General features: G+C 40.1%; 1 protein-coding gene across 1 annotated transcript in view; it reads right to left on the minus strand.

The window, feature by feature from the left end:
* Window positions 1-1,116: 1,116 nt before the first annotated feature.
* The window catches only part of LOC121958626 (transmembrane protein 94-like), a 43,005-nt gene continuing 16,495 nt past the window's right edge, over window positions 1,117-27,626 (minus strand). The window contains 28 exon segments of the mRNA XM_042507682.1: window positions 1,117-1,846; window positions 2,178-2,348; window positions 3,299-3,392; window positions 3,506-3,600; window positions 4,895-5,058; window positions 5,539-5,620; window positions 5,736-5,821; window positions 5,949-6,026; window positions 6,633-6,710; window positions 6,712-6,786; window positions 6,788-6,827; window positions 8,446-8,554; window positions 8,805-8,904; window positions 9,013-9,128; window positions 10,332-10,464; window positions 10,949-11,130; window positions 11,234-11,442; window positions 12,883-12,985; window positions 13,219-13,392; window positions 14,318-14,630; window positions 15,512-15,727; window positions 16,332-16,505; window positions 17,766-17,870; window positions 20,771-20,827; window positions 23,477-23,593; window positions 23,877-23,963; window positions 24,575-24,677; window positions 25,364-25,515. Coding sequence (XP_042363616.1) covers window positions 1,774-1,846; window positions 2,178-2,348; window positions 3,299-3,392; window positions 3,506-3,600; window positions 4,895-5,058; window positions 5,539-5,620; window positions 5,736-5,821; window positions 5,949-6,026; window positions 6,633-6,710; window positions 6,712-6,786; window positions 6,788-6,827; window positions 8,446-8,554; window positions 8,805-8,904; window positions 9,013-9,128; window positions 10,332-10,464; window positions 10,949-11,130; window positions 11,234-11,442; window positions 12,883-12,985; window positions 13,219-13,392; window positions 14,318-14,630; window positions 15,512-15,727; window positions 16,332-16,505; window positions 17,766-17,870; window positions 20,771-20,827; window positions 23,477-23,593; window positions 23,877-23,963; window positions 24,575-24,677; window positions 25,364-25,515 — 3,486 coding nt within the window. The 3' untranslated portion in view covers window positions 1,117-1,773.

The raw sequence follows: 27,626 nt of genomic DNA on the forward strand, positions 1-27,626 counted from the left end.
ACGTGATTTCAGTTGATGTTACTATATAAAGGCAATAGATGAATAAATAAAGATTTAAAAACAATAAAGATTTATTAAAAAAAAAATAAATTATGACCATGGTGTTGTCACTGCACCCTCTTAACTTTTATGTACCATAAGCCTAGCCATAAACTAAACATAAGCCATAAACTAGCAAACTCAACAACTGCTACTAAATTTAGCCTGTTAGCTCCTGTTAGCTAGGGCAACAACCATTTACATAAATTCATAAATTCCTCATTTTATTTCTATGGGAGCAAAAAATGTCAAATTCATTGTGAATAAACTATGTAGAAGCTGCTGCTGTAAATAAACAAAGAAGAAACTAAATTAATGAGCTTTTAGGCTTTAGCTTTACAAATCTGCTCATGCTACCTAGCTAGCTATCTAACCAGCAAGGTTGGCTTAATTTAGATGAATAGTTTTTCTTTGTTTTTCATTTTTAAATTTAAATGTAGCAGAAGTAACTCAAAAGTAGCTATCTAACTGCTAACACTGTCTCTTTACTTTGAAGCTCAGTACAAAACAAAGCTCACAAAACCACCTAGTTAGCTAGTTAGCCAACTAGGGAAGAAGCACAGTCTTGTTAAACTAAACAATTAAAATGAGATGCTAGTTTTTGTGTCTGTGTAGTGTGTCTATTTACAGCAGCAGCTACTAGATAGTTAATTCAGATGTACTTTGACATTGCTGCTTTAGCTAACAGAAGGTAAGTGGCTATATTTGGTAGCACTTGTTGCAAAATCAGACTTGATATTTCTTTAAAATTAATTTCACAAAAAGTTGGTCATATATTTCATATAATTTATTAATGTGAATATCTATTTCATCATTGCACATTTGGGTCTCGATATCATCTTATAAATCCTAATTTATCTTTAATTCAAAAAACAAACAAACCAAAGCACAATGGTTTTATATTTGTCACGTCTTCCACTATCTGTTCTTCAATTCAAAGAAAAAACAATTCACAAAAACGAATATTTTACCTTTTTTTTTTTTTTTTTAAATCTGGTTTTTTTTTTTAGAAATGATTATTCTGAAACAAAAAAAGGAGAAATGGCTCTGTTTTCTTATTTTCCATTTTTGGTTGGATATTTTAAAAAAAGAAGTGAAAACCATTGTGATTTGGTTTGTTTGTTTTTTTTAAAAGACAAATCACTCAGTGATACCTAGACCCATTTGTTTCTTTAATATTGAACACTTTGGGGCTCCATGATACTTTCTTTTCAGCCTTATTTTTTCCCCATGTGTGTATATGATCTAGTGACATTAAAATGAATTTTAATAAAACATCCTTTGTTGGGGGCCCGGGGGGCATTCCTGGAGATGAGAGCGACCATGCACAAGTCTACCAGAGATGGAGAACAGTTTGTGATAGTGAGAAAGCATAAACCTCTTCAGAAAACATTCTTCATGCCGTTAAAACGAACTAAAACCGGACAAGAAATAGTTGCCTATTTTTGGCTCTTTTCTATTAAACAGAAATGAATACTTTGGAATTTTCCCTGCCCTTCGAATAAAACATCAACTCTCTTTAAATAAACAGACCCAGGAGCTAAAACATCCGTGTCAAAGAGCCCCCACCATGACACTTGGTTGATATGTGCTCCAGCTGATGGTTGCAGTGCTGTTGGGCTGAAGTGTTAACGGAGGGTTTTGCAGTGTTTGCACCCTGACCTTCCCTGTTTACCAGCAGAACTGATAGTTCCCAGTATTGCCGCAACTCCAATTTCCTCAAAAGGGAACGCATCAGAACGGAGAATTCATCCCCAGCTTTGTTTCAAACTGCAGCTTCTGTCTCTTCTGGTAGCGAACTCGCACCCTGAAAATGAACAGAAGGGACAAATTAGAGCTCGTGATTATGACGGGGATACAATCTGCTGCATTTTCAGAACACATCACCATTCTGCTTAACATGAGAGAAAATCAAACTCTGATCTGGCTGCTAAATAATCCGAAATAATCCACACTGATCCTGCTGCCTTTACGTCTCCCCCAAAGCTTCTTTCTGCCATTTGTTGCTAAAGAATCACATGAGTGATTGAGTTAACTCTTTTTACAAAATTCCTCTTTAATTCCTTGTTTTTTCTGTCACTATTTCTCCATTAAAAAGTGATTTGTCAGTGTGGTTCCCTCTGTGTCTGGTTCCATACCGTATCTCATGTAGCTTCACCACTTCGTTGACCACCACCACCAGCAGCGGGGACAGAGAGACCAGCAGCCAGGCCAGCAGGGGTATATCAGCCAGGTTAAAGGTCAGCAGGCTGCCCTGGGCGCGCCATAACTGGTAATCCACTGTGGCCTGAACAATCTGGCTGAGCAGACTGGAGGAGAGAGAGAGGGTTCAGAAGAACTGTATTCAGAAAGGTCCTTAAAGCAAGGCTATTTGATTTGCAGTATGCTGGATCCAGGATCAGCATGGTGATGATGGTCCTGGATCAACATAGGCCTAAACAAATCCAGGATCAACACTAGCACTGCAATGCTGGAAAAAAACAAAAGAACATCCAAAGTCAATGTTTTGAATAGGCTATAAAGGAGGGAATATGTGCTGATGACAGCTTTCTGTTAAGAAAGCAGAGTGAATATTCTAGAAACTGGTTTTAGCTCCGCAAGTGAGCTTAGCATTGTGAAAAGGATGTTTAACCCTTTGAAATGTGAGCAAATTGGTTAAATTCCTTTAAAAGATTAGGGAAAAAATGCAATGACCAACTTCATATGCTGGACAAATGTGAAAAATTATAAATGGTGACAAGAAAATTACCTGAAAATCAATTTTTACAAAGGGGAGAAGATTATTAAAAAGTATATATACATATACAATAATACTAATACGATGGTTGGCGACACATAAGGATATTTATAATTATATAAAATAATTTATTTAAAATTATGTTACAATTACATACACACACACACACACACACACACACACACACACACACACACACACATATATATATATATATATACATATAGAATTTACTTATCTGTATGTGATTTTACTTTCCTTTTATTTGTATTAGTATTTTTCAGCTCATTTTACTGTAACCTTTTACTGATTTCTTGCTTATTTTTGAGTCATTTCTTGTTGAGCTGCTCAATGTCCATTCCCCATGTTTGCTCAGGTTTGAAAGGGTTAAGAATGGAATTAGGACACTTGTACTGATCTACATAACATGATACAAAAGCATAGACGAACTCTAAATCTGTAAAGCGCACAAATGACCATCAGCTTCAGACAACAACTATCTAAAGGAGATGAGCGTCTTACATCACAGGTACAGTGAGACACCACCAGGTGTTGCTGAGGGGACTCTTTTTCCACAGAGGCCGAGAGCGGTGCACGTAGCTGAGGGAGATCACCACTAAGAAAATGACATCAAAGACAAACAGAAGAAAGACAGAGATGTGAATGACTATAAAAACATGGGTCACTTTGATGATCATTTATGCTGCATATGCTAGTGCAAGTTCCTACCTGTGTGTAAAACGAGGAATGCTGCCATGACCTTCTGAGTCAGCAGCAGGCCGTTGGACAGCTCACTGAACCAGCGAGGAGCGTCTGCATTAGAGCTGCAGCCACACAGAACAACTATTGATTAAATAGATGAATAAAAATCTGGATTATCTCCATCAGGTGAGCTGAACTCATTCATTCTAACATTTTAAGCATCATGCAACAAAAACTGTCAACAAACAAGCCAGTGAATAGAACAATAGGTGGAAAAGCAGGTAGACTAGTAATACTCAACAGCCCGGGCCAGATATGGCCCCCGATAGGGTGCCCGGGGGCCCCCCAACCATTGTCACAATAAAAATAAAGTGATTCACACTGGATATTGTTTTTGTACTTTGCATAAAACAGCATCAAAAAAGAGCTTGTTTATCAAGACGCTCCATTGGAGGATCCACAACACCCCTGATGGAGGTCCTAGCTCAAATGTCCCAGAATCCTAGAAATGTCCTGAAATCCTAGAAATGTCCCATAAGCATAGTCAAGTCAATTCAATTCAATTTAATTTTATTTATAAAGCCCATTATCACAAAACAATAATGGGGGAAAAAAAATGGTTGAAACCTTAGGAGGAGCGACTGAGGAGGGGTCCCTTTTCCAGGACAGACAGATGTGTGAAGTTGTAAATAACATTTAAATTACAATAATGAAAAAAGGAAAGACAGAGAGAAAGAAACATCCAAGAATCCTGGAGATGTCCTAAAATCCTAGAAACATCCTAAAACCCTAAAAATGTCCTCAAATCAAAGAAATGTACTGAAATCCTAAAAAAGTCATAAAGTCTAAGAAATGTCCTAAAATCCTGGAGACGCCCTAAAATCCGAGAAATGTTCTAAAATCCTAGAAACATCCATATATCCGAGAAATGTCCTATTATCCTATAGATGTCCTAAAATCAAAGAAATGTCCTAAAATCCAAGAGATGTCCTAAAATCCTAGAAATGTTCTAAAATATAAGCAATGTCAAAAAATCCTAGAATCAACCAAAAAATAGGGATAAGACTTCAAATCCTAGAAACGTCCTGAATTCCTTAAAACATCCTCAAATCCAAGAAACATTCTAAAATCCTAGAAACATTCTAAAATCCTAGAAACATTCTAAAATCCTAGAAACATCCAGAAATTAGAGAAATGTCCAATCCTAGAAACGTTCTTAATTACTGGAGATGTCCTAAAATCCTAGAAATGTCCTAAAACTCAAAAATAGTAAATATCTGTACGGGGCTGCTGCTGTGACTGGCCCCTGGCCTCCTGTCATTTTGCAGATGTGGCCCTAAAGCCATGGCAGCTGAGTATTCCTGCTGAGTATTCCTGCTGAGTATTCCTGCAGTATTCCTGCAGTGCTGCTCCTACCTGGCTGTGAGCAGGTGAAGGCAGGTGACTGAGCTGTTGTCAGCTAAGATGGAGTTGCTGCTTCGGAGGCAGAGCTCCTGCAGGGTGAACCCAAAGGCCAGCAGGTAGGCACACACCGTCAGGCCGAACTTCAACAGGAAACAGCCGAGGAAGTAGTTCTGGGTCTGGGGTCACAGAGGACGACATGTGGAGCGAGTCGGGCTCATTAAAATTACAGGCTCTAAGATTTTTTCATACTCTAATATATTTTGTAAGAGATACATCGTTAGCATCATCGTATTATTCATTGATATAAGGACAGTACAGAATGTAGAGAATGCCATTTTTTCACATCTAAGGTTTTTACTGAAGTTTGTAATTGAAGCGTCAAATGTCTGTTGTCAAATTATGATGTTATTACCTTAAGAAATATTTAAAGTCCTCATATTGAATGGAGTGATTCAACAGATTATGTCTTTTTTATTATTAAATCAACTTTTTAAATTAATACACGGACCTTATGGTGGGGTTAGATTGGTTTTTGGTCATTTTGGCTGGAAGATGTTTCCAGTATTACCGGACAGTATGTACACAATAACACCCCGCTCACTGTGCATTTCAAATAAGCTGCAGATTTGAGAGATTTGACTGATACGTGATCTTACCTTCCTTGGAATGGCATCTAGGTTCTTCCCTGTGGCGACTGTCATCACCGAACTGTCTGGTGGCTTCCCCAAAAAAGACACACTGTCAACACATCACAAACACACCATCAGTATGGCATTGTGTATGGCACAGCAAAACATAAAAACAAACACTGCTATTAGTTTGTCAATTTGCAGTATGTGTAGTATGTGTGTACCTTAGCAGCGGGCAGCTGAAGCAGGACAGCCACAGGATGTCAGTGGTGTTCATGGGAGGAGGAAGCTGAGCTAGACAGGCAAAGAACTGCAGACAAACACCAGACAGCTTCTTTAATTTATTCAGTATCACAAAGATATTTCAAAGGCACACGTTCTTTTACACAGAAATGTAGCCGAGTGTCCATAAGAGGCTGTGAGGTGTCCTGTCTCACCTGGATGATGACCAGACTGAGCTGACACTGCAACAGGAAAAGGAAGCACTTGCGGATGCCGTAAGTTGTGTGTCGTGCCTGAAACAGATTCAGCAAATTGGCTTGATTTAAAAAATGAAAATAAAAAAAAAACATGGGAAGATGGTAATGAGCTACTTAAGAAGAAATAACCTAAAAACTGCAAGAAATTGGTTAAAAAAGAACAAGAATATTACCTAAGAACTGCACATTTCCCTCTCTGTTCAACCAGCTCATGTCCCTTCAGTAAGTTGATTTGAAAAACTTGTTTGAGTTTGTTAAATGTTTCTACATATTTCCATTTCCACACTACAGCTGTTCCATAAATCAACTCCTTTGAGTGTAGAATAATGATATTTTGCATTAATCCTCACTAGCTGTTTAATAAAACTTGTACATGCTACATAGTGAGGACCCAAAAAAAAGTATTTTTGCAGCAACCATGCGATGGTTAAGGTTAGGGTAAGGGGCTATGGAACACATTATGTCAATGACAGTCCTTACAAAGATATAAGTAAAAGGAGGTGTGTGTGTGTGTGTGTGTGTGTGTGTGTGTGTGTGTGTGTGTGCGTGTGTGTGTGTGTGTTTGTGTGTGTGTGTGTGTGTGTGTGTGTGTGTGTGTGTGTGCGTGTGCGTGTGCGTGCGAATGTGTGCTCTGTGTCTAACCTGCTCGATGAGCTTGACCATGCTGACACTCTCTCCTTGGTGGAAGGTGACGGAGCAGCCCAGGCTGTTGAGCTGTCCCGGAGAGCTTCAGAGGGGACAGACCTTCAGCGTCTCTGTCATTAAATCCTCCCCCGGTGGCGTAGCCGAACGTCTCCCCACGAACACTGGGACGGGTACAGAGGGTCCAGAGCGATGCTGTGGGGGGAAAAGGATAAAACATTTTACATGTGGAACAATCAGGATTATACTAGTCTGCCCTTAAGGGGTCAATACACCCAAGTTACAATCTAACCTTGCAGTTAGTTGTTTTGTCCACAGCAGTAAAATGAAGGCAAATGGTATTTTATTTGTACTGAAACATGACAATTCAAGTTTCAAAAACATCTCTAATAAACTAGAAAAAGAAATGCTGGTAAAAAGTGAAATAAAAGTGGAGGTGTGATTGTGGCAACAAGCCTGAAAGTCAGCGTACTTGAACAAATTAAACATCTTGCAAATTGTAATTTCTCTCTGTAAAAGGCGTCCAAATTAACTGGGATCCAGAACTGGAGGGATCTGCACTGGAACCTGTTAACATTTTGCCAGTTTATCTCATTCCTTCTTTTTTGTTTTTTACTCAACGGAGACTGCACATAAATTGTTGTGCCTGTGAATTTATGTGTTTAATGGATGACTTTATCCCTCCACCCTCTTCTGTGGATCCAAAAAAGGCTAACTGTGGTGTGAGCAGGCATTTCGGGTAGATGATCTCTGTGCCCTCATGCTGCACCCCCTCCCCATTTTGGGCTGCGCCAATGTGCATTTCCTTTGTCAGTTTTAACTCTTAGGGACTGTTTGCCACATTATATGCACTTTTCATTCTACATTTTCTGATAATTTTGGCTGTGTTCATGCATATGGCAAATATTTTGGTGAGATTGTATATGTTTGTTTAATCTTGGAATTTCCAGGTCAGCTTCTACAGTAAGTCTAAAATACACCGTAGAAACTAAATTGGTACATTCATACTGTTAAGTGCAAAAAATGCTCCATTGAAACCCATTCAAACTGCAATTTTTGATTCCACAGCCATCAAAGCATAAATACATGTATTGTATTATTTCTGGGTGTCATTCTGGGCTTTTGCCTTAGAATTTGTCAATTTTATTAAAAGAGAGCTTGCTCTCAATAAACCTGTTTAAAATACAGGTTAAATAAAATCCCAGGCTGGGATAATCAGAAGAAATCTACTTCCCAGTCTACTTTGAAGTATATTGAAAACAGATCATTTTTTGTGGGTTATTTTTTAAATGTAAAAACAGTGGCATCATGGCAAAAACCTGGCAATTAAAGGGTTACAATTCTGAAAATTAATGAATATTTGATATTTGTGATGCAATGACCAATTTGGCGTGAAATCTAAACCTAACAGAATTAAAAAAATAAATGTAGATGTGTATACAACTTTTTATTTTATTTTTGTTTAAATCAAATTTTAAGTAGTTTTCTTGTCACCTTTTACTAATTTCTTGCAGTTTGCAGTACATTTCACGCCAAATTGGTCATTGCCGTTTTCACCATGTTTTTAAAGGAAATCAAACCAATTTTCTCAGGTTTCAAAGTGTCAAGTAGCTTTTGAAAGGCGTCTGAACGCAGCACAAGAAAACTGTTATTCCAGGTCTCAAAGCTTTAAAAGAGGTACTGTTGTACTCATTATGATCTTTCAGGGAAAAAGTGGTCTAGAGTTCAGGCAGCCCATACAATTTGAAATTTGCAAAAACATTACTTGGCTATGCCTACGATATATTTGTGTGCTACATGAATGTGTTTGTACCTGAGGTCACTCTGCAGAAACAGGCGGCTGTTGCGGAAATTGGCGGAGCTTCCCAGACAGCATGTAACCTCCCTGTTTTCCTGCATGATCTTCATCATCTCACACATGGCTGTAAAGAGAGGAATATTCGTGTTAGCTTAATTATAAAACAAACACTGAATATATCTGGGACAGAGACAGTCAGACAGATCATTTCTCTCCATGAAGTAGGTCTTATTGTTTGTCACTGCTGTTTTAACTTTTCCTCATTAGAATCTGCTTCAGTCTTTAGGGGCAGGCGAAGACAAAGAGGACACGGCAGGACAAAGTTAGACAAAAAAAGTGTACAAAACAAAGTGGATTTAATGAGGGTGACTCACTGTCAGGGGTGCAGTCAGTGAAGAGTGGCACCAAAAGAGGCACATTATCAATGTTCTTCAAATGAGGACGAACCTGATGGATACCACGAGGTAGCTTGGCCTGAGAGACATCGTGGACAGAAAACAGGTAGTCAGGAATGCTGGTACTTCCTCTGTTGTAAAGAGAAGTGATCATGGCTTCATTAATCTTAATAAAAGCTATTGTTACCCTGTTGCAGTCCTCCAGAAAGCTAGGCACATCGCTGTCTGTGGGCTGGAAGCTGGCCAGGTCAGAGTGGGCCTCCTCCTCTGGCAGCAGCGGGCCTTCTGCTTCATCCCGAGAATCTGTGTCACGTATGAAGAGAACGGTCTCAAGTTCGCCCTCCAAAAGTCACACATTTTAGAGCTTTCACAGGGTTCACTCTCTGAAGCTGGGAGGTTTGAAAATGATCAAAACGGATACAGCAGAACCAAAGGCATGTATTTTATCCCACACATTCTTCTTCCTTGTCGAAACCTGGTGCCTACATGACCCACAATGCAATTCAGCTGTCAACTGTCAGGCCTGAGAAGTGTGTTATTCTAGTAGCAGCTGATGTAGCCTGGAACCTCTAACCTGCAGCAAGTATGAGCAAAAGGTTATAGCAGTGCTTGGTTAAAGCAGTGATACACCATTTACGTACCCGCAGGCCAAATCTGGCCCCTGATAGGGTGTTGTGTGCCCTCCTGACCATTTTCTTATTTACAATAAAAATAAAGTGATTCACACTGGGAATTTTAGTATACATAAGGTATCAGAGTGCACAAAACAGTACCAAAATAGAGCTTGTTTATTAAAAAAGTGCCAGTGGAGGATCCTCCATAACCCCCAACAGAGTTTTCAACAGGCCGAAAAAATTAACAATCCGAACCGTTGTGTGTGTCTTAGATTTTTTTTTCCACAGCCTGACCTCTACCCCACCCCGCCCATTAGTGCATATTTTCTGTCAGAACCTGGCCATTGGGCTTTTGACTCGTTGGGACCCCTTAGGCTTGAGTTGACATTAAGCACTCCACTAAACCCTCAAATCCTAAAATGGGTCCTAAAATCCTAGAAATGTCCTAAAAATCAAAGACAAGTCCTAAAATCTAAGAAACTAACTAAAATCCTAGAAGCATCCGAAAATCAGAGAAACATCCTAAAATCCTAGAAACGTCCTTAAATCCTAGAAACATGAACGGGGCTGCTCTGACTGGCCCCTGGTCTTCTGTCAAAGACCAAGCAAAGACAGTCGACTATTCCTGCTGTAGAAATCTGGTGAGCTCTCTTCTTTTTAACTCCCTGATTTGTTTCACGTTCAAACTTGTAGTCTAGTAAAGGGCTTTAGAACATTTTTCACATATGCAGTGGTACACCTTATAGCTGTAATCACACCTCGATGTGTAAAATGAGTAGAAGTTCCCTTTAAACATTTAAGACTTAAAGGCCATACTGGTGGCCAAATGTAACCTGCATTCAGTGAAAGAGTCGTGCAGTGGAACAAAATGAATATGAAGCTGAGTTAGTACCTTGGTTCAGGTCTTCATGCAGGGAACCCTGACTGGGGCTGGATGGAGCTCCATCACAGGGACTGTCTCCGTTTGGAGTCAGAGAGATGTGACAGTTCCAGCCTGTCTCTAAACCCATCTTCTCTGCAAAAACCTGCACAAAAAAAGCCACATGAACATGCACGTTTAGTATTTTTTCTAGTTTTCTGATGTGCAGTACATATTGCTCTCACCAGGTGAGTATGGACCTGTAGAATGTCTGTGTCAGAATGCCGCTGTTAGGGTCCGACAAACTAGGTAATATGACCACGTTACTCCAGTTCTAAAATCCTTACACTGGCTACCTGTTACTCAGAGAATTTGTACAAAAGGCTGAAGTGTGCCCTCGGCTGAGCAACGTGCCCATCAATGAGCGCCTTCGCGCATCACCAGAAGCGAGCTTTAAGTAGCAACAATGAACAGTGAGAGCTCCAGTTGAGTTCAGCGTGGCAATTTAACATCTTTTTTTTTTACTTCTCTTTTCTGATCTGTGTGTATATGGGTTTCTGAGGTGAGAATCTGCTCTTGCTTCTGTAACTGTAGAGCAAGTTTAAGTTGATCAAACTAACCACCTCGATACTACGCTCATGTGTGTTCACCTTGCTGCGGAGCTCATCCTCCATGGAAAAGTAAACAAAGCGGATACAGGCAGTGACGAGGGCATCTATGAGCCGGACTGTGTCTAGCCTCGCCTGGAACTGAGATGACACCATGCCCATGAAGATCTGCCCGCTGAGGGCCTGGACGCAGTCCTCACGCTCCACACCCTCACCTATACCCTCTGCGGACAGGACAGGGACACACAGGGACAGTACAAGGGAGATGAGAATGACAAAAGTTGTGTAAATACTTTGACTACACGTCCTTGGGTCAGTAGGTCGTACCGTCGGAGCTCCAGCTGTTCCTGCAGGAGTTGTGTTTGATTGGCGTGGTAGAGGGAAGCTCCACTCCGGAGAAGAGGCAGGGGCCAGGGGCCAGCTCCACACACTTCCCATTCAGCTGGCTGGACAGAGACACTTGCATGGGTTTGTAGGCGAATGCTGAGCAGTAACCTGACAGACAGGCACGCTGGTAGAAGTCCAGAACCTTCTTCCTGTAACAGAAGAGGGACGGGTCAAACAAAAGAACAGGAGTTACTTAAGGTAAGACTGACAGAAACATGGATGATACACACCAGGTAGAAATTAACCCTTTGAAACCTGGATCCACATCACTTTTCTTGTGCTGTATAGTAGTATTTAAAACTTCAAAATCTGAGCAAAATAATTTCTTCTTCTTTCAAATTCTTTTGTTAGCAAATTGGAAAGAACTGTTCCCCACATTTTTGTTTTTGCTTTTGTTTTGTTTTTACTTTTTTTCTCCAATTTTTAGGTATTTTTTGTACTTTTTATAATTGTTTTTAATTATTTTTGGGTTCTTTCTTCTTCAGTTGGTCATGGCCCTGAAGAAACCAATTTTCTCAGTTTTCCAAGGGTTAATATTGTGAATTCTTTGAAATGTTGTGTTTGAGTGGAGATTTACAACAAAGGGAAGATGACGGATGTTATTATAATTTTTTAAAATAATTGTTTTTGTTTTATTTTAAAGGATTTTGAGTTATGGGGTCTTTTTCAATTTCTCATTTTGAGATTTTTGGGTGTGTTTTCTTTTTTTATGATTTTGAGTTTCCTAATATTTTTTAATTTTCTTAATCATTTTGAGATTGGGGGTGTTTTTTTTCTATTATTTTGAACGTTATATTTGAGTGAAGATTTACAGCAAAAGGAAGGTGATCAGTGTGACCCCGGATTTCCACCAGACCTGTGTGCGGTCCGGCTCCGCTCCTTCACGACAGAGCAAATAGATTGCACTACAGTCTATGTGTCAATTTCCACCAGCTCCGCTGCGCTGTGGATCGACTCCGTCCCAGCTTCAGCAGTCCGGAGGCTTGCGGATCAGATACGCAAGCCTTCTATTTTTGCCGGACACCGATACAACATTAAAACATCCGATTACATTTCAGAATCAAACACTCATCACTCACTCCGTGTTTATGTCTGATCGTATTTCACTTAACTACATCAACAAAACGTCAAAATGAGCGAATCCAGGCCTGGATTCAACAGGTCAGAGGTTTTCGGAGGTCATTACCGGCAACACGGACAAGGAGAAGCCAGTTTGGAAGGTCGAAAACCACAAAATTTTTTATGACACCACACATCCTTTTATAAGGACAGCCATAGAAAAGAAATGGCGTGGAGCAACTTATTGGGAGTTATGGGAGTGAAATCACTATAATTAATCCACAGAGTGAATGGAGTTACTACTTTTTCTTCTGTAATGATATACGGTGTGTGATTCTGTAATGACCATGAGAACTCCTCGGTCTTGCCACTCCAGCCGAGTCCAGCTGATCCAGTGGTGCTGCGCCATGTCGGACTCAAAACGCAACTGGTGGGGATTGAAGGATGACGAAGCATGGAGCAAAACCACAGCGGAGCCATAACGTAACCCACATGCAAGCGGTGGAAATCTGCCTTGAGAGACACTGCACCTGTCTGAGCCTGAGAGGGGATAGATATCAGTTCCATCCCAGAAGTCTGTGCAGGCCTCCAGGATCAGGTCGGCTGAGCCGTGCGACAGCATCTGGACATTATCTGCAACAGAGAGGTCAGAGTGGCATGAAACAAAAAACTAATTCTCTTTTCAACTAACTCTGCTATTTGAGTAAAGGGGATAAAAAGAAAAGGACAATTAACACAGCAAACTGCAATGAGTACATTTAAGAAAAATACTGAGCTCATAAATTTGAGTAAAAAACTGTAAAAGAAAACAAAACAGAAAAGTGGGACCAAATGACAAAGGTAGACTGAAGTGTGTGTGGACTCACTGGAGGAAGAGTCTCGTACGAACAGGGAGATGAGGTGGGAGATAGGAGGCTGGCGTTTTGTGAAGTAATGAAGGCGGCGGGAAGTGAACTCCTTGGTCTTCTCTCCAGATGGCAGCTGGTACAGCGCCAGGTGGTTCTCCTGCTTAAACAGCTCCCTTGCACCAGGAGTAAACCCTGACACACACACACACACACACACACACACACACACACACACACACACACACACACACACACACACACACACACACACACACACACACACACACACACACACAGACAGAAGAAAAAAAGGATTTATTTGCAAAAGATTTTAACTAGTGATTTAATCTCAGGCTGAAAACTATTTTTTCTGCACAAAAAACACTTCCATTTTCTGTCTCAGACAGCCACCTCTGTCATGGGTACCTTCATGTAAAACACTTTTCGAACAAGTGTTGCACTTAGTGGATTTCTGTCACTTGTAACTGTGATTTCGGCATTTTGCCAATGGCCGATGTGATAGCACTGTTTTGAAATGAGCACTGGAAAAGAAGCTGCAAAATCTTTCGATAGAAGGAAAGGAGCTGTCTGGCTTTGGCTGTTGCTGCAGCTAAACAACAGTTTTTCCGCTGATTAACGTCTGCTAACAGCAAAAAAGAAAAAACAAAACATAATTCCTCTGGTCACGGCTGTTGCAGGCATGTTGTCATAATTTCAGATGGTTCACTTGAAGTTCTCCTAAGTGAAATACTCTCAATCCAGTACAACAATACAGCATAGCAGCGAGTTATGGCTTAACTCAATCATTAAAACTTTGTGAGTGGCAGATCTTTGTTCATAGTGCTCAGACATTTCCTCAAGGGAGAGGACTTTCTTCCTGGATAAAACTGAATCCTTAATTCATGCTGCACGGGATGACAGTGAGATTAGATTTTCCCTCTGAACTAAACTTCAAAGCTGAAGTCACAGTGCCAGACTCAATAAGACTGGTCTTAATGCTGCGTCCTCATATGACCGAACGAAATCTCAAACTGAGGGGCAAACCAGGCCATGATATAAAGAGTCTGCTGTAAACCAGCTCGATGCAGCTCTAAAAGCGCCATCATTCCACGCTCACCTATGAGCCTGGAGAGCTCGCAGAGCCCCCAGGGGACATAGACGGGCAGCACAGTGCCGTGGCTCTCCTGCAGAGCCAGGTTGGACAGGTGGTCGGAGAAGCGGCAGAGCTGCTGGGTGACGCTGGCGTTGCAGAGGTTCAGCATGATGTTGAGGCCCAGCGGCTTGAGGGACGGCAGGTGGCACTGCCAGGAGAGGTCGTCGAACTGGATGCTGGCGGGGTTCTGCTGGTCCTGTGACAGGCTCAGCATCTCCAGGTGGTAGTCACACACAAAGTCATCAGCCTCCGCCTCTGGGCAGCCCATCGCAAAGTCCTGGAGATAAAACAAACAACATCACAGAGGAGCAGAAATTGTGAGGTCAAATAAAAGTTTTCCTTTATAACTAGAACTCAAAATGTACTCAGTTACTGGAATGTAACTGAGTACATTTACTCTAGTACTGTAGTTAAGAATTAAGTTGAGGTACTTGTACTTTACTTGCGCATTTTCTTTTCATGTTGCTTAATACTTTTTCTTCAGTGCATTTCAGAGCAACGTATTGTTCATTTTACTTCACTACATATATCTGACAGCTTAGTTACTTCACAAATTAAAAATTGTTGCATACGAACATAACAAGCATCTATAAAATATATTTTTTCTTAATTAAATTAACAAACCATTTTTAAAATGCAATTTTCAATTCATTTTAATAATTTTGAGTTTTTTGAGGGGAACCCCCCCCCCCTTTTTTAAAAATAATTATGAGTTTTGGGGTGTTTTTCTTTTTTTTTTATTTATTAATTGTTTTTTTTAATGGTGAGTTGTTTTTTTCTTTTATAAATTTAGAAGTGTGGGGTGTTTTTTTCAATTCCTTTTATAATATTGAGGGTTTTTTCATTTTTCTTTTAAATTTTTTTCTTCTTGTTAAATAATTTTGAGTTTGGGGGTGTTTTATCTATTATTTTCTAATTATTATTTTTTGAATGTGGTTAATTTGCTTGAAGTTTTTTCTGCATTGGGTACTTCCAATACAGTTTCCTGATTATACTTACTTACCTTTACTTAAGTCCATTTTTTAATGGAGGTCCTTTACTTGTTACAGAGTATTTTCACAGGGTGGTATTAGCACTTTTACTTAAGTAAAGGATCTAAATACTTCTTCCACCACTGACCACCTTATACACTTGAGAACTTTCAGTGCTAGTCTTTACCTGGGCCTGGTCATCCTCGCCTCCCTCAGTGTCATGGCTGAAGCTGACGTTGGATCCCGAGTGATGTTTTATGCGAGTGTGTGCAGGCTGGCAGGAGCGCCGCAGCCGGAATGTGTCCGACGAGCGAGCCGTGTCATGTGATGTCTCACTGGGCTCGGGCCCCTCCCCCACCTGGGGCTCTGCTGGTAGACAGAGCAGAGCCTCCGCCTCCTGGGCCTGTAGAGCAGCAGTCATGGATCGATACAAAACTGAGCATCATCAACTTATGAACTCCTGATTTTCCATAAGTTTCTACTAAACATTAAAGTTTCTCAAAAAAGACATAGTACAGTAACAAGAAAAAAATGGAAACAAATCTGAAAAAGCTGAAAAAGTCATAGTACTGTTCGAAGAAAAAAAATTAGAAAAATAAATAAATGTCATAGTATGACAACTGAAAAAGTCATAGTGTTGTATGTCGAAAAAACCTGAAGAAAAAGTCAGTATAGTACTGTACTTTACTGTACTGTAGTATATACAGTAAGAAGAAAAAATGAAAATAAAAAAATCTCATAGTATAGTCTGATGAAGAAACTAAAAAGGTCATAGTATCAAAAAAAGACAAAAATGTCAGCATAATGTGTCAAAAACAAGAAGAAAATCATAGTATAACATGTTGAAAAAAGTCATAGTATATTGTGTTGAAAACATGAAAAAGTCATAGTATAACAGCACACAAACTGACCACTTTCTGTATTTTTCAAACTTAATTAACAATCCCTTCTGGCAGTTTACTAGTGAAGCTAAAACTGTCTAAAAAAACGCTCATACGTTTACACACCTCATCCCTGTCGTCATCAGTCTCCACTCGACAGTAGGAGTTGACCGACAGGTCGTCTCTGAGATCATCCTGGCTGTTGTGAGGAGGCTCCACTCGTCCACTGAAGAACAGCACAGTCTCTGGGCTGGGGTTCGGCCACGACAGAATACCCTGCTTGTCCACACAACACAGCACCTACACACACACAACAGATTCACAGCCTACATACAACAAAACGTTCCTAAGTACAGCCATGTGGGTGTATTCATTGCTTGTCATTTGTTGCTGAGCAGCTATGATATCAGAGCAGCACAGGAGCTGTGTGTCTGTTTCCAGTGCAGTCTGATCTCAGGACAGAATCTTAGGTCCTAAAATCCCCTGCACCCCCCCAGCAGACGTCCCAGCAAAGCCCCTACTGTCCAAAATCCACGAAATGTCCTGAGATCCCAGACAGGTCCTAAAATACTAGAAATGTCCTAAAATGCTACAAATGCCCTCAAACACTAAAAATGTCCCCAAATCCTACAAACGTCCTAAAATCCTAGAAATGAATACTAGAAATACTGCCGTACCTTAAAAGGAGTAATTTTGTTGATTCTATCATATGACATGACTGAGTTTACATGTACAAAATATAGAAAGAAGTCACTGCTGCGATCAACACAAAGTGTAACAGTGTTGCAGTGGAACTCCACGTAAGGGTGGCAATAAGGATGCACAATATTGGATTTTTGACAGTATCTGATATGCCGATATTTTCTGACTCAATTTGGCTGACTGCAGATGCCAATAACAACATATGCACAAATGTAATGTTTTTTTTTACATGTAACTGCTGAGAAAATCTAGTCTCTCATGTATTAAAATATAATGTCAACTCCAATCATGATGGACCATTGGTGGCAGATGCAGACATAAAACAAAAGTCTTTTGAGAATGCACACATTCATTGGGCAAAACAATAAAACTTCATTAACCGAGGTTACAGGTAAAACATGCCATATTTACTCTTTCTTAACTATTTTAAAGAAAACTAAAATTCCCATTTTAACAGGCTTGGATGACGCTCTCTCTTAGATAGTCCTGACAATAGTCAAAATAAGGGCAAATTTGACCTGAATCAAGTAATTAAAGTTTGATAGTTAAAGTGTCGTCTTGTCAGCCTGCCATATCGGCAGAGAAGTTCATTTTGGACCAATGGAGGATCCCCTGAACCCCTGACAGGGATCCTAGCTAAGCCCCTCATGTCTTAAAATCCTTGAAATGTCCTGAGATCCTAAAAAGGTCATAAAATTCAAGAAATTCAAAACCTGTGACTTGTCCCTGGCCTCCTGTCATTTTGCAAAAGTGCCCCCCTGACAAAGCCAGTTAAATATCCCTGGTCTAAACAATCAATGTAGATCTGGAGTAATGGTTGCATTAGATATCTTCCCCAAACTTCCCCATAATACTCACAGTGACAGACCCCAGAGTGTGTAGAAGGCTGGAAGTATAACAGAGCGTCTGAGACTCTCCCTTCAGGACGCCGACCAGGTGTCTCCACACACAACGCAGCAATTCCTGCACGCGCACACACACAAACATACAAATGAAGTTAGAGAACTGTTCTCTGCTAAATACTAGAGGGTGGAAATGTGAGGACACCATATTATTACAATGAAATTCAAAAGTAAAGGAGTAAAATGACTCTCAGAAATACAGTGATTCAGTAATTAAAATGGATCTAAAAAAAAAAAACTAGCGAGAATGTAGCAAATTGAGTTAGCAGCTCAGTCTAAAAGCCCGAAACAAGCTATAAAACAAGCAAGCCTTTATCAGCTGTGTGATTGGGCTGAACAGAAAGACAGAGGACAAAGACTCTAGACTACAGAGCTAGAGGCACAGGGCGAGGAGGTGAAGCCATGTGCGAGCTGCAGCATTTTGTGAGCAGTCAAAAATCCATGCAGATTTTGATTGTTTTGGATGGAATCCATGATGGCTGGTTCAGTGAGGAGGACAGAGTGAAAACAACCCCAACCTGCCCGTCCTTGCCTCCTCTCTTCATCAGGCAGGATCCCAAATGACCTTTCCAGCTCTGTAACCGAAAGCTGGAAAAACCAGGGAAACGTGCACCCAGGGTGTAACACAAAGCTACTTTTTGTATCCAACTGTTCCTGTTTGCATTGTCCTGATTACTTTGATATTGAATAATAACTGAATCTGATGACTATGAGACAACATCATCACCACAAGTTCTTAACAAATTTACTAATAATGATCCTGGATGGACATTGGATATACCGCTGTCCCTTACAAAGAGTCATTTTTGCTGATTCTATCAGTAAGCGCTTTTCCAGTTACCCTCAAACTGGGAATGAAATTGTGAATACAAAATATGCCTAATGGACACACGCTAATTTTGAAAACAGTCCTGTGTATCGCAAAAAAGTTTTTACGCTCGCATGAGATGGTATTTCAGGCGATTAAGGCATATTTCGCAAAACTGCAATGGAAACACTTTTCTTGATTTCATAGCTCATATGATGTGTAACACCGGGTGGTGGTAATTTGACTTTATGGATGCCAACCGCCATTAAACCCAAAGAGGAAGAAAAAGTACAAAGTCACATGACATTCTACAACGCATGGCTCAGTATGTGCGGAGGGAGGAAGAGACTGACATCTTCTCAACTCTTATTCGAGACAAAGAAATCAGCGATACTAGATTGGCTTTATTGAGCGGCTGCAAAAGAAATAAACCTATCAATGTTTTAGACAACGATCACCATGGTTACTGAAATGGTATTATAAGAGGAGAGGGGTGTAACATTGCCAGAGGCATAATATCACTCAATGGAAACACAGTCATCTTGCGATTGCGTTTTATCCAAATTTTGAAAATACTGCTGAAGTTTTTGCGTTTACATGCAACTAATTAATGTTTGATAATTAAAGCATCATCTTGTCAGCCTGCCATACTGGCAGAGAAGTTTATTTTGAGATAGTGTCAGTATTTCATTTTAAAGCTGTTATCTGCTGATAATGATGATACATGAACAAAACGTCTTAATATATTTAGCCTGTGTTAATCACAGACCTTATTTACAGCATTTTGCTAAAAACCCATTCAAAAAACCCATAGACTTTGAGACGAGGGAACCGAAGTGCAAAAATGCTAACGGACTCATTACTTCAACACTCTATTGACCTAAACCGAAGAGGATGTGGCTGTGTGTAACAGGTCTGCCTCCATTTTGGGCATAACTGGTGATAGAGGAGACACAGATCCATCACTTGTGTCGCAGGTGGACACCAGTAAAAAATGTTATCGCCTAGGCTACTACTTCTAGCTTTGGCTTGTCAGTCTTTTTTTGTGAAGTTTCAGATCAATCACAGTCAGGCAGCAGTTTTGCAAATTTAATAGAGTTGCATGTTGCACATTACTGCCTATACAGAGTGTTGCAGGGCACCGAAAAGGAGCATGTTGGATGCAACTGGCTTAGTCCAGTTAGTGTGGAGCAGAGACGAAGTTTTAAAATAGAGAGAATTAAAAATTTTCCAAAACAAAACCATTCATAATATGAGCATCTTCAAAAGCCATTCTGGGACCAGGTCAAAAATATTTGCATTATAATGCCAAAAGGAGATGAGGAGGGGTCACATGGAGAGGAAACCCTAGAGAAATACCAGCAGAGGGCTATACTGAGGCTGATTTCCAGTCATGCAGAGCAGGCAGACAAGCAGAGGTGGATGATCAGGCACAGATTGAAGTGAAAGTCCCTCTCAGGATCATCCTGTATCTAACACTTGCTGTGTATTCATCTGCTGCCAGGGACAAACTACTCATGATTTCAGAGAGACAGATCGGTGGTGAGCTACTGATGACTGCTGATTGGTTTGTTTCCCTTCGAGTATTAAGCCCCGCACCAACGGAGGACGGTGATTGGATTTGATGAGGAACTGTGAGAGGAGGTGGGAAAAGAGGTTGTATCCATGAGGTGAGAAAATGATCTTACAGAGACAGGACTGACTGTCAAGATTCAAATGTCAAAGATGACTGGAGGAGTGTGAACTTACATCCAGAGGGGCTCGGTCAAGACGTGTTGACTGATAATCCACAGATGAAGAGTGACCCAAAGCAAAGAGTCAAAGGAGAAAGAAATAACATGTCGTGCCAGATGAATAAAAAACAAAGCAAAGTGCTCGTATTGAAGCAACACAAAAAGGAATGATAAGGAAGATGTGAGAGGTGGTTTGATCAGAAGATGTTGATGAAGATTTCCGTGGTGAAGAAATCAAAGCTGGAATGGCGGGTGAGAGGGGTGGAGGTGGAGGGTAGCGAGAGCTGTGTACGGGGGTGTCCAGAGAGGGAGTTGCAAAAAGGGGGCGAGAACAGCAAGCGAGTGAAGACAGGCAGGTTCAGGTGGAGTTGGGAGCCAAGCGAGTGGAGGAGGGGAGAGCGAGACAGCGAGAGGTTATACCTGGGAGGAAACCACTTCGGTGTAGCTGCTTAGAGTGTCCTCAGAGAACTTAGCAAGCTGGGGTAAGAGAAGAGTCTAGTTAAAACACAGAGGGGGGCCTTCGCTCGGTCTCCTCTGTGTGTGTGTGTGTGTGTGTGTGTGTGTGTGTGTGTGTGTGTGTGTGCGTGCGTGCGTGCGTGTGTGTGTGTGTGTAGGGTTAGACTGATATGGGTTTCAAGATCATGTGGTTACGTTCAGATCACACTATATTTGGAATCTGATCACTCTTTTGGTCCACATAGCCTGCATGGGGTCAAACACAAGGTATTTTAGTGTCCACTGACTATGTGAGCCGTGCAGCTTTTTTACAAATTATTGTGTTCTGACAATCTGCCAGACTGCTTTATGGGGATGATGATCATTATTTTTTATTAACACTGATACCATTATCAATACTCCTTAACCATCAATACCAATATCGACAAATCTTGGCATCAGTAGTTTTGATAATGTATCATAAGATGATTACAGCTCATGAAACAGGTTGTAATTCCATCCCTACTATCCATGTGATATTGCTGGGAAACTAATTTCTCACCCAAACAACTGTATTACAAGAGTTTCGTGCCAAACACTACATTTTCTTTTTCTCTGTGTTACATGTGAACACATCATGATGACACAGTGTTGGCCTTTGCCTAATAGTCATTTTACTAAGTCGACCTTGAAGACATCACCAGAAAACCTTATGCAACCTCGTTTATATAGCTTACTAGTGCTTATCCTGCCAATTTTAACTCGGATTTCAACATTGGATAACTATTTTCATCTCAAGGGAAGCAGTAGCTGAAGGAGATGGAGTTTTTTAGTTTGGAGTTTTCTTTTAAACTAAAGACCGTGGAAGATTCTGCTTTAAGGTTTAATTTGATGCACATGGTTGATGTTCTTGTCCATGGAGGTTGTGTTCCCCTCCCCTTGCAAGAAATTATTTTGCAACATAAACTACATTTCTCTTCCTCCTTATCTTTTGCTTTTGTAAAATGTAGCCGAACTTTAGACCTCTGCAAACATTCAGCCATCATCGCAAGAAACTGACAACCAGATTTCTTCGCTTGGTTTGATACCTGTTGGCTGGCAATTCAGTTGTTTTAAAAAACTTTTTTGGACAATCGATGTATGTGGACCAGTGATTGGATTAAATGGCGTGACTCAAATCGAGATGTAATGTTATGTTATAGGACCCACGGGACTCGATCGGAGTATCGATAAGCTCAAAAGGTTTTGAAAAAAGCAGAACCAGGTCCTCAGTTGAACAAGGTTTGGGTCTCCATACATACCGCTTTATGTGAGCAAATCATGCATATTGTCAATATTATTCGACTTGTGAATGTCATGAAAAAATAGTATATTTCTTCTTGCCATAAGTGGAGAATATTGGTGTTTGTACTTATTCCATCACCTTGGTGTTTGTATTATAATACAACAGTCTGAACATTTAATACTGATTCGATCAGACCACTAGGGATGCCCCTTGAAACTCAGAGATTCAAATCATTAGTTGGAGACCCTCAGTTGACTGAAATTGCTTCAAGTTGAGCAGTTTTTGTTTTTTTTCTGTGCAGTGTACTTCTAGGGGTTGTTTTGGTCCCCAGATTTTGCTGCAGAGGGAGAGCTCTTGACTTTCATGCTTCTCTTTGACACAGAGAAGCTGCAGACATGCAGGCAGCAGCACAGAGGTGGAGAGACCTTCTGCTTAGAAGTGGTGACTGTGCCTGTCTGTGCATATGCCTGTTTATGGTACCTGTTGTCATGTCCTATGCTGGCCAATGTCTCACTCACTTAAATTTAGTGTTATTGGTAATATTAGTTATTGGTAAATTATGTCTTACCAGTTTTTTTTCATATGATGTTATAGATATATAGATGTTGTAGATATATGTGCTAGTTATTATTATTATTTTATTATTATTAAATATATATTATATGTAGGGTTGGTTTATTTTTGTATTTTTAGCTTTCTGTCTTATTACCTTCCTGTTTTTTCAGTCAGTAACTCCACTGCTATGTCATATAATTTCTTAAAAATGCAAGTAAAATAAAAACAAAACAAAACAAAATTAAATTAAATTTTAAAAATGGGTAATTTGGGGAATTTACAGCTCATATTAACTGAATACAATACAGTCTCTGGCTTTTGTTTGATATCTAGTGTCTGAAAAAAAAAAACTGACGGCCATTCACGACCGTCTTTGGTGCTGTTAGCTTGTTAGCTTGTTAGCTTGTTTACTTTATGACATGAATGTGAATGTCACACAGAACGTCCTGCAAAGCCTGTTAAAACTTCAAAAATTTGCATTTGAAATGTAAAAGAATCAGCGAACATTCATAATGAACAGCCAATTCCGAGTGCCCCCGCATAATTCTCTAGAGACCATATATTTATTTTGGATTTAGTTTAAAAACTACTTATTGGCTGAGCATCACCATCACACTGTTTAGTTTGATATCACAGGCAGGAGTACTCCATTTTTTATACTGACCTTGTAAATTCAAACCAAGATATCAGTCTAACCCAACAGTGAGTGTCTGTGGATATTAGTGAAAACATTGTCATTAGTCGGAACACAATCCTCCATGTTAGTAACTAAAGCCGTCTTTTCTGCCACAGCACATCACAAATGAATAACACTGTGCATTTGTGTTTATGTATGCGTGTGTGTTCCTCACCAGACCAGCTGGCGATGCTCGGCTGAACTCAGCAAGGACCCTGGCCTCTCCGAAGGCATTCAACAGCACCCACATGACAGGAAAGAGCAAGGGCAAGATGGGCAGAACACCCATAAGCTGCAAATACAAGTTCACACAGTTAATATCTTCATCCAGTCATTCTGATTTTTCTTTTATTTTAAAGTGTGTAAATCTAAATGTTTATTACCAGCATACTGTATAATGAAGAAGTCTGAACATTAACAAATTTTGTGTGCTTTTCAATTGATTATGATTTAAATATGAGCTGGCTGACTGTGTTCATGCACACTACTAAATCACACCAGGAAAAGTGATGGCAAAATACTGTACATACTTGAGTCTTTGTTCGATACACATTCATGATTTTGAATGACTGTACCTGAAGTTGAAAGAAATTGTAGCAGGCAGGGGTTAGACTGGGTGCATCACAAAAATAGCGGATAGTGTTCACTAGCAGGAATGCCACCTAAAGGGAGAGATCATTAAGATACCAGTGAGGCAAAGTGGGCACACATCACCTTTGGGCTGTTCAGGTAGACAACACATGATTCCAAACACTGCCTCAGTAGAAAACTGCAAAGCACATTTCTATTTATTTACATATTTATGCTCGTGCACCATCTATGGAGGAAGCTGTATAAAACCTCTCCAGTAACAATAAAGTGGCTACTGTCATAAAATAAAGTTACATAAACTACTGTTGTAACAAAAATTTATAAAATAATGTTAGAATGTTAAATAATGTTAAGTATAAAGTAAAATACAGTACTGTTATAATTAAATAAACTAAGGTGGAACCCATGGTACTTTTATTTTGAAGGACCTGGCTGGAATCAGGCTGGTCTCAGTTATTTATTGTTTATAATGACATCATTTTTACTGTTTTTTTTCCTTCTGTTTTTTCAACAGCCATTGCTGCTGGTTATTTGTTTTTATTTAATTTATTTCTGTCATATGTTAAAAATCCTTTTAGCCCACTGAATGTGAATCCAGGGCACTGCTGTAAAAGAGCTTAATGCTCATTCAATCGTGCCTGAATAAACAATAGTTTGGAATGAAATAAACTGAAATGCTCACCAGAACAACAGGACAGACCAGCTTGGTGATGACCGACTGCACTGTAAACCTCTCATTATCCAGCACTGTCACTGGTCGAGCCAGTGCCATCTCCAAACCGTTTCTGGTAAAAAAAAAAAAGAAAAAAAAAAGAAGACAACAGGGGACAAAAACATTAGTCATCAAATTTAAAGGGACAGTTCACCCCCAAATCAAAAATGGATATTTTTCCTCTTACCTGAAGTGCTATTTATACATCTAGATAGTTTTGTTGTTTTGAGAGTGTTTGAGATATCGGCTGTTAAGACATCTGCCTTCTCTCCAGTATAATGGAACTAGCTGGTACTCTACAGCAGTATTGATAAGCTCAAATGTTATTGATTTTTGGGTTTTGAAATAGGCAGAATCAGGTCCTCAACAGAACCAGGTTTTGATCCCTATCCCTTGTCTTAACTCTAGTAAAAGAACTAGAGACACAGTTACACCCCAAAGAAGTATTGTTTCTTTTAAAGTAATCATGTAGCATTCTCTACCTGTAAAAAATGAAACATAGTTTTTAGGACTAACCGACTCTGGTCGGAAAGCTGACGTCTGTGTATGTGAATATATAGATTTTTTTAGAGAGCTTTCACTGTGTTGTCTCTGTAAATCCCGTATGCAAATCAACTGCAGTTGTTATAAGTAATATTGGCAACTGCTTAAGACGGCACTGTGTGGGGGGCGCATGGCCACTCGTAACTAACTACACACCCAGATAAGCCACACAGATCATTTGTCACCAGCCAGGCCCAACATGTGCAGGTGTCCTACCTGACTGTGTCCAGCACTGGAGTCCGTACCACTCTGAAGAGACGGTGCTGCTGGGGGCTCTGGGGTCCTCTCTTCTCATTGGCCCGTGGAGAAGGAGGAGGGGAGAATGGGGGGAATAAATCTCCTGGCTCCAACACAATGTGCTCATCATCCTGAGGACGGAAAAACAGATTAAGCTGGTCACACAGTTTAGTCTTAATGGGCTGTTCTGTAGAAACTGATCAGTAGTCTTATTTGGCTGCTGACACCAGCTGTGAGTTTAGACGTGATGGTGTAGGTTGTTTGGAGGGTCTCGGATGACAGAACTTACTGGTTATACCTCTGGTGCTGTTTCAGTCTAGGAGCAGTGATACTAAACTTGAGGCCCGTGTGCCATATGTGGCCCCTGATAGGGTGTCAGGTGGCCCCTCAACCATTTTTTAATCCACAATAAAAACAAAGTGATTTACAATGGGAATTGTTTTTGTACTTTTAGTATACATAAGTTACCAGAGTGCATAAAACAGCATCAAAATAGAGCTTATTTATCAAAAAGGTGACAGTGGAGGATCCCCCACACCCCCCAACAAAGGTCCAAGCTAAACCCCTAATGTCAGACAATACTGGAAACGACCTAAAATCCTAGAAATGTTGTAAAATCCTACAAATATCCCTAAATCTGACAATATCCTAAAATCCTAGAAATGTCCTAAAATCTGGGAAGCATCTCAAAATCCTAGAAATGTCCTTAAATGCTAAAAATGTCCTCACATCCTTGAAACATCCTAAAATCAAAGAAATGTTTTAATATCTTAAAATCCTAAAAATCCTACAAAAGTCCTAAAATCCTAAAAATGTCCAAAAATCCTAGAGACATCCTAATATTTGAGCAATGTGATAATGCTAAAAATGTCCTCAAATCCTAGAAACATCTTAAAATCCTAGAAATGTCTCAAATCCGAGAAAGGACCTAAAATCCTAGCAACGTCCAAATATCCTACAAACATCCTAAAATCTTATCTATCTTAGAAATGTCCTAAAACCACAGAAACATGTGTGGGGCTGCTGCGACTGGCCCCTGGCCTCCTGGCATTTTGTAAAAGTGGGTTAGGGTAGGGTATCCCTGGTTGAGAGTCTAATAAGTTCAAGCATGTGTTGGGTGGAACTCACTTAATATCTGCAAAGACATACAGCTGCCTCCTGTAGCATTCAAGTCCAGTTACAACACACCAAACACTAATGACTCATCTTATCAAAGCGTGAAAAACCAGAAAGATAATGTGGTAAACTATGGGAAAAACACATGATTTCTATGCTGTAGCTGTTCAATTGTTTACACGCCTGAAAAAAAAAACAGCATACCTCATCTTAAGCAACATCTGTCTCTAGCAATCTGCTGAACAAAAACCCTTTACTGCTAAGTGTCATGAAAAAAGTCCAGTGTTATCCATATCAGTGTGTTCAGCTTCATCCCACACAATGAGGTTTGTCTCTTTTTTAACATCAGTGCAGCTACAGAGTGAACACCACATCCTGCTGCAGGCTTCATGTGAACATTACATGACTGAAGTGATAAAGACAACTGCTCAGCAAACTGCACTTGAAGAGAGATCTGTGATACTGATGACATGGACCATCTTGTGTGAAATAATACAGAACTGACTGGCTCAGTGAAAATTTTCTCTGACACAACAACTAATGAGTGACTCTTTACCTCAGCAGTCACTGTTACTGCATTTATGCACAAACAGCACCAAGAATAACATGTTTTCTGCCCGCCAGTGGCAGCTATTAGAACACAGGGGTGTGTGTGTGTGTGTGTGTGTGTGTGTGTGTGTGTGTGTGTGTGTGTGTGTGTGTGTATATGTATGTTAGTGAGCTTATATTGGAGCGATTACAAATATTGGCTTTCTGTACCAATACCAGTTCTGTATTTGGTAGCTTGATTTCAATTCCAACAGAATATCCAGGGGAAAAAGGTGATAACTTTGAATTTTTTTTATCTCCCAAAAGACAAATTTAGTAAATACTTTCCAGTGAGAAACATGCAGTCTTCACTACAGCCCAGTATACACGGTGCCATTTTGGGCTATCCCAGACAAAAGATGATCATTGTGAATAAAACATGGTGAAATCTTTGGTCATGGCTCTCAAACGGTTGTCCTTCGTCTCACAGTGAGAGAGGTTCAAGGATAGCCGTTGTCACTAGGGATGTAACGATTCACTTAACTCACGATTAAATACAATTTACGATACTGGGTTCACGATACAATTTTCTCATGAT

This window comes from Plectropomus leopardus, chromosome 19 (genome assembly GCF_008729295.1).
Source record: "Plectropomus leopardus isolate mb chromosome 19, YSFRI_Pleo_2.0, whole genome shotgun sequence".
In the NCBI taxonomy this organism is placed as follows: Eukaryota; Metazoa; Chordata; class Actinopteri; order Perciformes; family Serranidae; genus Plectropomus; species Plectropomus leopardus.